This window comes from Argiope bruennichi, chromosome X2, assembly GCF_947563725.1.
Source record: "Argiope bruennichi chromosome X2, qqArgBrue1.1, whole genome shotgun sequence".
Classification (NCBI taxonomy): domain Eukaryota; kingdom Metazoa; phylum Arthropoda; class Arachnida; order Araneae; family Araneidae; genus Argiope; species Argiope bruennichi.
Window position 1 is genome coordinate 15,072,499 of NC_079163.1, and position 12,098 is coordinate 15,084,596.

At 28.4% G+C, this 12,098-nt stretch overlaps 1 protein-coding gene across 1 annotated transcript in view; it reads right to left on the reverse strand.

Annotated features, from left to right (window-relative positions):
• LOC129960146 (uncharacterized) overlaps window positions 1-11,795 on the reverse strand; it is a 50,810-nt gene extending 39,015 nt beyond the window's left edge. Inside the window, exons 1-3 of the mRNA XM_056073326.1 lie at window positions 11,579-11,795; window positions 10,222-10,333; window positions 8,535-10,140 (exon numbers count right to left, since the gene is read on the reverse strand). Of these exons, the coding sequence (XP_055929301.1) occupies window positions 8,535-10,140; window positions 10,222-10,331 (1,716 nt within the window). The 5' untranslated portion in view covers window positions 10,332-10,333; window positions 11,579-11,795. The remainder of the gene's footprint in view (window positions 1-8,534; window positions 10,141-10,221; window positions 10,334-11,578) is intronic.
• Window positions 11,796-12,098: the final 303 nt, after the last annotated feature.

Consider the following 12,098-nt stretch of genomic DNA (forward strand, 5'->3'; position numbering starts at 1 on the left):
TCATTAATTACTCTCTTTCGATCACTCTTTCCCTTACTCTGATAAGATGGTTTGACAAAATTATATATCATTCACTGTCGAGGCATCTGGAACCCCAAGAAGAACAAATATGCAGCTAGTAACAAATTATTTAGCATCTCTAAAATTCTCCAATGTGTCCAAAACAATCCAAGTGCAGCCTTTATCAAAAAGGAAAGTTTGGGACAGCCCAGGTTCAAAGGGTTGATTAAAATAACTCAAGTTGCTGCAGAGTTTATTGCAAACAATTCCTCCCCCCTTTGTTGAAAAGAAGAAGGAAAAACAATGGAATGGATGGTGTTTTAAATTAAAAACTCTCAGGAGAAAAACAATAGTACTGTCAAAAGTATACAAAAAAAAATTCTTCATATGAAATCATACCAAACATAACTAAAAGTTCAAAATTTTCTTATTGGATTTTTTACTAATGCACTAGAAAGCTTAGATTTGTTAAATTTTTTTTATTGTTGAAGACCACTTCCATAGAAACGACATCACATTTTCACCAAATAAATATCAATTTAAAAAACAACAACATAACTTTCAGTTAAAAATGATAGTTTAGGAGACAAATCATACACCAAAGTTGGCAAATCTGGCTATGTTTCGATCTTATATAACATGTGATTGAAAATATATCAACAATAAAAAGTAAGAAACCATTGTCCCTTGTTCAACACAATCACATTTCTTACAATCCTATAATTTCTCAACAGTCAAATTGTATTTTAACTTTGCTAAGTAAATGCCCTCATGTATCTGAAGTCAAAGGTCAGCCATTAAATCATGAACAAATTATTATTGCCAAAATAAACATATCCGAAGAAAGAAAGAAATTGCACAATTTCTTGAAAATTTGGGCCACTTCTCTATTATTTAAAATCAATTCCTAGAATGTTAGAACAGTTCCAAAATCAATGCTTAAGGTGTTTTTTTTTAAACATTAAATTAAATTTTTAAAAATATTTCTAATTAGTTTTCTAGTATATATCCAAAAGTTAGCAAATACAATATATATTTTTAAAGGTTTTCCACAAAGCCACGCTCTAAAGCAAGGGTGTCAAATACCTAGCACGGCTGAAATAAATAAGATCCCTGTTTATGTGGACCATATAGGGGGAAAAAATTCAACTTGTATATAAACATATGTTTGAAAACTCAGTATAAAAAAAAATGAGGGCAGCAGTAAAAATGTTTTCTTCCAGGCACATGGCATCTCTTTTCTGCTATCATCTTTCTTACTTTGAAGGATGTTTATTTAACAGTGATTATTTCAAAACCAATTCAAGGTAAACATCAGTAATTCTGGATTTAAAAGGAGAATTATTTCTGTTCACAAGAGAAAATAATTGCTTGCACCATAAGTCTTTTATACATCTAAATAGTTTCAAATGCCAATATTTATGTGTTTTTCAATCTAGCTGGCAAATATTTGCAAAATTCAGAAAAATATCCTCCCAATTTCACAGAATTTTGTAAATTTGGAATGCACTGGATTTCATTTACATAGTGTTAAGTACTGATTCTATATCTATGAACAAAATCAAAGAAAACGATTCTTCTAAGGATTTAAAATCTTCAAACCACATTTAAAATTCACTTCTAAAGTTGAAATAAAAAATTTCTACAATTTTAATAAGATGCAGCTTCCCTTAAACTTAAATTGCTCTGGAATATAATTAGGAATTCTAAAATAAGAAATTTTCATAATAATTTTGTTATATACTATTAGGTTTCCTGACCAGAAGAAATATTTGTTGTAGGCTATAAGTTTGAATTCCGCATGAAAAAATTTTTTAATGAAATTTACAGGGTTGCCACTCAAAACAGGGGGAAAAAAATTTCATGTGTTTTCCTGTATGTATATTCAAGTTACGAGGAAATGCTAGTTATATTGCAATATGATTTTAAGCAGTGGAAAAAGTAAGGGGAGAAAGCAACAATTTAACATTACTTGAAATAATAGCATATTAAAAGAAGATTTATATTTACATCAAAAAATTCTCCTAATTAATAATCTGAAATTTAGCAAGATAAAAATTATATATCATGATGAGGAGTATATATTACATCTCATGCTCTTTAAATCACACAAAATTAAGGAATCGGGTGAAATAAAACAGAAGACATTTTTGTTATGATACAAATTATTTAATGATTATTTAATTAAAAACATTGCAAAGCAAGATTACTTTTTTTTTATTTATTCATTTTTGCCAATGCATATATTTGGGCATTAATCTCTGCTGATTTTTCAGCCATCAGTTTCACAGAGCTAGTCCTTAAAAAATAAGGTACAATATTTTTGTACGGGCTATTTCACTCTCCGTGAACATATGTGAAAATATTTCCGATATATCATTGAATATATCACAACAAATTTTAATGCACATAAAAATTCAGCTTTAAATTATTGTTCTTTAACTAAAAAAGAACAAAATCGATTTATTTTCGGACATTAAATTTGATGTTTTCAGTTATGACATATCATCTTTCCCTGTATTCTTTTTAGATGCTAAGTTCAACACCAATGATGACTCTTTTGAACTAGCAGTCAATCTTGTATGTTTTCCTCTTTTGGCACGACTAGTAAAGAGTCTATTTTCCCATATTACTTAGGTTTATTATCTTCTTACAAAGTGAGCAGTATGTAACAAATGGATTTCGCAAAACTCCTTGAACCCATTGAGCAAAATCAGAATTGATATTTTTTATCCATCCAATTTGTATTAAATACAGATTTTGAGCAGCTCATTGTTTAAAAAAAATTCTCTAACCTACTCTGAATAAGCTGGCAGTTTCTTAAATAATAAACGAACCATTCAACTCAAGTATGGTAGACAAAACACTATCATACTTCTTCAGCAGATGAATGTTCCAGCCAGAGAAATGTATTCTATTCTTTCACAGTCACACACATGCTCATTGTCTACAAGATGCCTAAATTACAGCTAAAGAACAACTGTCTCGCAAATCAAAATTGAACTGATCTATTCAGAAAAAAAAGGGGGAAAGAGTAAAAAAGGAGCGAGCTTTTGCATTACAATTCCAAATGATATTGTTTCGTTTTCGGAAGTTATGACTATGATCTCTTTTATTCTTACAAGCATTAGAGATAGGCATTTTCTAAATGGGGGAAAAAAGAAAAAAACCGAGAAACTTAAAATTCCCTGTATTTTCCCAGTTTTTATGGAAATTATCAAATTTCCCTGGTTTTTCAATTTTTAAACATTTTGTGTTTTTCAGATACTCCCGGTAGCGTGGCAACCCTGATTTATATCGTTATTCTATAAATATTTAAAAAACTCAAAATACATTTCAGATTTTTTAAAAAACAAATAGAAATTCAAATATATTATTCATTTATATTAAATTTTATATTTGATTAAAATGTGTTAAATAAATTGATTTCATTATAACTGATTTTAAAATATCAATTTTATTACTAATCAATGCATTTCTTCCATTCATAGTTTGTAGTATACTTAAAGAAATTCAAGTCAGACAGCTAAAAAGAAAGTCTAAGAACACATTGCTTTAAAATTCTTCTACTTAAATCAATAAGTATCATCATCATCAAGGACATGAGAAAATGTAAACATAGTAGCTCAAAAAAATAATTAAATGGCAATAATACATTTTAAATTCCTCCCTTATTAAAATATCAAGATTCTAATGGCAAAATAAATGCAAGTTAAAAAATTCACCAAAATAATTACTAGAATCATAATAATTGCATTAAGAATAAATTAAAGAAAATAACAGGGCTTTAAAAGTATCACTTTGTTGTTTCATTACTATGGAGCAATAGACAAGCAATATATTTATATTGTGACATATGTAAACAGATTACCTAATTTGACAGTCAGAATGATTTTCTTTGATTATTACCTTAGAAACATCACATTAATTTCCATTTGATGTCTCTTTTCAACAGCTAAAAAAACTAAAATTTAAATTGTCATTTTAACTTTTTATCTCTTCTAGCATCTAGTAATACTTGAAAATAAAGAATTTTAAAATGAAAAATTCAGCATTTCCAATGAACTATCTACTTCAATTTGACACATTTCATTAATTGATGTAGATCAAAATCAAAAAAGTAAAGTTTTTCAAGACATTTTTTTAAGTAAGTGATTCTAACTAAAATGTAAGAAAATATGAAAACAGGAAATAATCCAATTGTTACATATTCAGAATATTTCCTGCTTTTATCATTCAAAATAAATAACTAACTATATATGTTATGAACATTCCTTTAGAATTTGATATTAAGTACCTTTACAAAGTAAAAGTTAATTTCAACAGAAAATGCAAGAAAAATAGCACTGAATTGAAACCCAAAAGAAATTCATTAAAAGCAAGAGATCTTATAAGAAATGAGGAAATTAAAATATTAAGAATACATAAATAATTACAAAAAAATGAAGAATTATTATCTTACAACATTCATTCTACTCACCATCTCAAAAAAATATATTCCTCTTTTGCTTATCACAATTGGCTAACAATCAAAGTGTTGCCACTCAAAATTAAAAGGCAGGATTCGACTAATTAATACTGCATAAACAACAAACTGTAACTTTTTAATGGCGATAACTTGTCAAAAGTGGTATCCTCACTGTAATCTTTATTTAACATTTGGCAAGTTTTTTTTTAATGTTTGGGTAACAATCGTAAAATTTTTGCACTATATTCTTTAGCTTTAGCAAATATAGAAGCAAGAAAAAAATTTATAAAGAAAAATTCAAAACTACAATATATATATAAATGGGGTGTTATTAAAATAAAGAGAGATGCTTCAAGATTTTTTACAGATAATGTCTTAGGCAAAATGTAATATTAAAATTCTACACATATTCTGAATGGAACACAAAATTTCAATTTCTAAAGAAAGGGCTAAAACTAAAAAGTTAGACCATTAAAAATTTTAACACTATCTCCAAGGAAAAATTAACAAATTTGCATGTATAATTATGATCTGTAAAAAGTGATCATAAAGATAAAAAGGAAAGCAGTGGGAATTCAAAAACTGCCTCTAGATTGGACTATTTCATGTAACCATACTTTATTAGAGATGGAGAAGAATATATTCTTTATTTTAATACCACCCCATTAATATATACATACTAGTTTTAATCTTTCATTTCTTAAAAATTTTCTTGATTCTGTATTTGGTAAAGTTAAAAAATACAGTGCAGAACTTATTTTTGTAGCACATAAATTTGTCCTGGAGGCATCCTTCCCTTTATATGGGAGGAAACTGTTCCATTATGACCACAAGAATTTTGTTGTGTTTCGCACAATGGTTTATCCATTAAATGATTTGCAATATATTGCATATAGTAAGTATATAAAAACATTTTGTTACTTTCATAATATAAAATGATTTTTTAAATTTTGTTAATAATTAACTTTTAGCTTGCAGGTGGTATGATTGTTGTACCAGATTTTTTTTTTTTTTTTTAACTTTCCTTTATGAGTCTGTACATCTGCTATACTAGCAACGAGTTTGGATTTCGTTCCCCCACTTAAACTTTCCAGCTGAACCCAAATTGCCTCAAAAAATCCCTTCCTTTTAGTGTCATACCACTTAGGGTCTGGAGATTTCGTCCAGCAGTTATTATAATCATTGTTGGCGCTAGTCAGTTTTGTGTACCCTGGTTTGGCAGCATTTTTTTAAACACATTTAAAAGCACATTTTAAAGTATAAGAAGTATGGAATGAGTTTCCGTAATTTCATTTGTGAGTTGTACTTAATTGAAAACTTTCTTCTTTAATTTTAATTTTCCTTAATTATTTTTAACTTAATAATAATACATGTTTATAGTTGGGCCCATCTATTTGAATAATAAATATTTGAACCAAGAATTACTTGATGTTTTATTTCTGACGGTATGGTGTAAAGAAGGTAATCGGCGCCCCAGGCAAATTCTTGCTTCTTTGCTCGCATTCGTCACAAATGATGCAGAAAAACCAAACGGAACTTAGGATTGTTTTTTTGCCCTGTCATTATATTTTAATTGAAAAGTGACAAAACACTCTGTTTTATCTTCTTGACTGTAGCCTTGGGCATATATATTTTTCAAACACTAATGTATTAATCTAACACAGTATTAAAGAATCGATGACTTACAATTTTTTTTCAGCTTTAAATTTTAATACTTGAACTGGAAATATTCCTGCTAAAAATACATTTTAGATTTGATTTTTAAGTAAGCTGTCGGTTTTATCATTATTTTTCATGATTTATGAAAAATCTATAACTAATCATTTATTGAAAGTTATAATGCTAATTTTAAAGTATTCATGGAGGTTCTTAAAATCTATCAAAAATAATAATTAGAGAAGTTTTTCTATGCGTTCAAATATAAGAAGAGAAATATTAAAAACATTATACCTTTATTTCAATCCACTGAAAAATTGCTAGACACTTAAATTATCCCAGAAATATTTGTATTGAAATAAAATAAAATATCTGCATAAAAAAGTCAAAAATTCTAGATTTAATTTTAAGCATTTCTGAAAGATAATCTAAATCATCTACTAGTAAAAATACTTGTATTTAATAATGAATGCTGATCATTCCAGTTTTTTTTTTTTTTTTTTTTTTGCAGCAACCCTAATGCTGTTTTGCTTACTACTTTTTACAATAGTTGAGTTTTTACAGTGGTTGAACTACAACTATTTTATGAAAAATGTCAAATTAAAAATAAAAAAATATTGATTAAAGATTTTAATTTTGTTCTTTACTATAGTTAAAAGTTTTTTACAACAAATAAGACACTGCAATTTTATTTTTAATGTGAATACGAACAGAAAATATTTATTCTTTTTCAATTTTTAATTGTCAGTATGGACTTTGAAAAGTCGTCTGAATTCTTACTTTACAAAATTGTCTGCATTCTTACTTTAAAAGTCAGCTGCAATGGAATTCTTCGCAGTTCTAGTAATTCTTTTGGTGCTCTAATGGTTGGTTCCCTTGATAATTTGTTATGTCGGCAATTGTGCAAGAATGGATGTCGGGTAAATGGGATGGAAGATAGTATTTCGAACCTGTAGAATGGATGAAGGGTGAGTGGAATATATATATATTTTTTTACAAGTGCTTGTTTGAAATTTTGTATGGAGAATGGTTTGATTGCTTCTAATTGTATATATCCGGTGTGTGGTGAGAATATGAAATTGATTGATTTGGAAGAGAGAACCGATGGAAAGATCTGGTATTGCAGAAAGAAAGGATTTTCTATTGATTATGTACTGTTCCTGTTATCCACACAGCCCTTATGTTCAATGTGCTAGCAAAGCTACTAGATACCCGTAGGATGTTTGAAGCCATAGGATGTTTTCTTAAGTTAAAAAATTCTGCCCAGTGCCTTCTAGAGATGCCAAAGGCATTGCATACTCTAACTTTTGCTCTCAACAGACTGGTGCAGCAGGACTGAAAAAAACAGTACTTATCAGTAAAAAAAATCATAATTATATTGCGCAAAGTGATAACCGTAACTGCTCTGCATGAAGTGTTAGTTTACTTTGTCCGCCATCTTTATTGGCGGCTTGGCATCCTTCGCACAGCAAACGACACACTAAACTTCACTTTTACCAATTTTTCTGCAGAAAAATAATTTTTTGTTGTAATTCAGTTATTGATTATCTGCAAAATTGAGCATAATTTTCAAAAATACTATAGTGCAATGAATATTTGAAATTCTCAGCAAAATTTTTTTTTAAAAAATTACTATAAATTGTAAGAATTGACAATAGAATGGTAAAACATTACTAGTAATTTATATTAAAAACCATTCGAACTATGCTAGGAATAAAAATCATATTTGATTTCTGTGAGTGAAATATATTAATATTAAAACATTCAAAGATATTTTAATCTACAAATTTGCAGAGGATTGTTATCTGTTATGTACAAATAAATGGAAATATTTTTAAAAAGAAAATATAAACAATTAAGATCTTTATGTACGATATATAAATTGTTACATTTTATCAAAATTGACAAGTTAGAAGAATAACAAAATAAAATTCACAATCATGTGTTCAAGCTTTATAAGAATTAAATTTACAGCTTCAGTAATCCATGAGATATTTATTTAATTACAAATATGTTTGTAAAATCGACAACTTTATGTTTAATGTGCTAAATAACTATACAGCTATTTGCAATTTATTTAATATCATAAAATTTAATTCAATACTTCCTTCGACAGAATTAGTAAACTAATGTTTCAGGGGGAAAAATAAAACTGGGATAAAAAGCTTTTTCTAAAGTTCAGAAACTGTAAAACCTCAAAAAGGCAACCTAGTTGCAACAGAGAGGACACATGACCAATTGCTCCAACAGGTGGTCAAAATCAAAGAGGTTATTTTCAACAATCGCCTTTAAAAAAAAGGGGAAAGCATCTTCTAGCTTTTCTCACTGAATCCCTACATTCAAAGTAACTTTTCTGAGTTTGGGTTCCCAAAGCTTAAAGATTAAGAGACATCTCAGAGAAGTAACTTACCTTTTTAAACAAGTTTAAATGACTTCCTCCCAGAGATGACTGCTCTCTTCTATTTTGATAATTATGTGAAATGTTTATAAATGAGATGTGGCTTTTGTTTCCTCTTGACAACAAAGATGAGCTCATTTTGGTTGATGGACATTTTAGATGTTTAAAGGAAGAGTCAAAGAGATCACTTATTAATTTGGATGACTGAGTTGGTGTACTTGTTGTAAACTGGTCCTTCTGTGAGACAGGGCTAAATGCTCTAGCAAAAACAAAATCTTTTGCTTTGGTAGTCAAGGTCGAGGGAGATGTAAGTGGAGTTGAAGAATAAAAACAATCAGTATTTTTCTTAAACAAGCATTCATTTTCTTTATCTCTTTTGAAAATATCCTTATTTTCAGAAATAGTCTTACTGGCTGTGATATTAGTGCGTAGAGAGCCCAAAAAATCTTCATTACTAATCTTACTTTCACCTGTCTTTTTGTAAATCCCTACACTTTTATCTTTAGATGCATTTTCACCTTTATTTACAATAGTTTCATTAAAATTTAATTTTTCAGAAAACATTCCACAGAAATTTGAAGCTTCATTATCATCTGTACTTGGATTATCTGCACTAGCCATCTCAGGATGAATTTGGCCAATTGCCAAGTCAGTACCAATAATGGCAGCAGACTTTTTACAAAGGCTGGCATTTTTTGAAATATTCTTAGCAGTTTTAAGTTTACTGCCTACAGTTTCCAAAGAATTTACATTAAAATTATTACTTAGCTTTAAAGAATTATCATTTCTTGCAGTATAAAGTTCATCTTGTATTTTATATTTTTCAAGAGCAAGATGTTTACTGTTATTTGATCCTTCAGGCTGAACATGAATTTCACCAGAAATGCTTTGTTCATTAGAAAGAATCATCTTTTCCTCTTCTTTTGATGCTTTTTCTGTTTCAAAAGAATATACATTAGAATAAAATTCTTCAGAAAGAACCCACTTTTTCTTTTTTACTGGCATTTCTATATATAAAGAATGTGCATTTATGCTTGACCAATTGGGCTGTTTAGGACTAAAAGAGGGAGTCATGTCCATATTACAGCAATAAGAAGCAGCAACATCATTGTCATTATTAATTAGTTGTTTTTTTTTAACACTGCCTTTCTTGTTTCTTTCCTTCATACCTGTATTTATTACAGATGAGGGATTTTCAAAAAAATATGAACAACTGGGCTGAATAGGTATTAAGGAATGTTTGTTAAGACTATGACGTCGACTTGTTTTATGGTTATATCTTTTAGAATTGTATCGCTTATAGGGTATTTTGTAGGTTTTATTTTTTTTTATATGTTTCCTTGCTTTTCTACTAGTAGATACTGGCTGCAACTTGATGAAAGAAGAAGAAATAGATGGTTCAACAACCTTTTTCAGCAGATAGTCTTTGTGTGCACCAGAAAATTTACAATATTTTCTTTTCCTTCTTACTTTCCTTGAACTGCGTCTATAAGTAAGTAAGCTTCCATCACCAAAATCAGTACATGATGCAAATAATTCAGGAGAATGAATATCAGTATAATCAGAAGTTGAGGTAACACTAGTAAAAGAACTACTTTCCTGTTGAAATTCTTGAACGCTAAAAAAATAATAAATAATGGTTTACCACAGTAATTTAATATAAGGCACTAAATTCAAAAGTGAAAAAGAAAAATCCTACCTGTTATGCTCATTGGAATTTCTGAAATCAAATGACCCAAAGAATTTTCTTTTAAATGATGAGTCAACATTAGTAGTCTCAGTTTTGCCATAGCATTTCACACGCTTCATTTCTAGAGATATAGGAAAAACTTTAAGAACAAAATGTGTAAAAATGAAAAATACTTTAAAAAAATTTCAAGTTATTTTTAAATGATCAAATTATTTTTTAAAATTTTCTCATGTGCATACCATACTTAAAATAGAATATATATATATAAACTACATAGTTAAATTATATTTTAAAAAATACTACAAATATTTTTATAGACAATATCTTACAAGACAAAAAAAGTAATTGTACAAAATTCACTTTTAATATAAACTACTGATTCAATTTTTGATGAAAATATTGCTTGAAAAGTTACAAATATCTCCAAAGAATTTCTGAAACTATTGCCTTTTGAAAAAGAAAAAAAAAAAAAAAAAAAAAAAAAAAAAGGCTTGTAATACTAATGTAATTACAGTTAAAGCTGCTTGGTTAACTTGATAGTATACATAGAAAGCTGAGGACAGCATCACAACTAAGAAACTTCATAAAAAAATATTGTCTTATATTCTGTGAAAATTAACTTCTACTTAATATATTCATGTTTTAAAAATTAGTCTTATCAACCATCAAGTATAAAATTACATCCCCCCCCCAAAAGCTTACATATTTGGCTATAAGTGTGTATTGATAAGTTTTGATCCTTTTTAACTTAGAATATAAACAAATTTTCAAATAATGGATATAAAATGGGTAAAACAGGAGAATTAGGTATTAGGTTTCTCATCAAAGCAGTAAAAGTTCTAGCCAAGTAATTAATATATATATTTTTTTAAATTCTATATATTTGACAACTTGTTATCTGAAAGTGACAACTTGGTACCATTCTTTGCCATATACCTGAATCTCCTATATGTTCAAAAAATTATTGGATAGTATATGATAAAACATTTATCTTTTCTTTTTTTGAGAAATAAGAATAACTACACCTGTTTTGGGTGAATCTGCTTAATGCCTAAGCATTGCAGACTTAATGGTTTGAAATGCAGAGGAATGAATATTGTATTTGCTATTGTGAAGTGCAACATAACTATGCTTAATTATAATTAAACAATTTTATGGTGAGATTTCGCTAAATTATTTTATTAAACTACTACGGTTTTATAAGTTACATTCTCCAAGCAGTCAAATTCCAAAAATACTTCAGGAAAGAAAATACATATTAGTTTCATGCCTAATTTCCAAAAATAAACTGTTGAGAAATATGAAAAAGAAAAGAAATTAAAAGGATAACAAAAAGTTTCGTTACAGTGGTGAAAAAAACACTTACCAAACGACTAGATTTCCAACTTTTTCGAAGAAATATATCATGAAATGATACGTAATTTTGATATGAATAAACTTACACAACAAAAAAAAGGATCCAAAACTGATTATGCCACACCGTAAATATTGTATTAAAACAAAAGCGCTTTTTCAAAGCAACCGCTACAAACCAAAACATATAACTCGAGCAGCGTTAACTGAAGAACGCATTTTTACCCCTTCTACACAACGGCGAAAGCACAGAAGGAGAGAATGCCCCTCCTTCTCTGTGGGCGAAAGTAGCCCGATTCCAGTTAGCGCCTGTAGACGGCGCTAACTGTCTGTAACTGTCTATACTAAAACTAGTAGGCGGTAAAAAGAAATATCTCTTAAAAGTTTTCAGCTAAAATAGGAGTTCTAAAATTTGGCAAGTGAGCTCATTTATGGTGATTTATTCTGACATTTTCTATTTCCTATTAAGCGATTTTGTTTTTCATTTTATTTCGGTGAAACTGAATCAAATTGTTTTGTTTCCTTTACTCTTT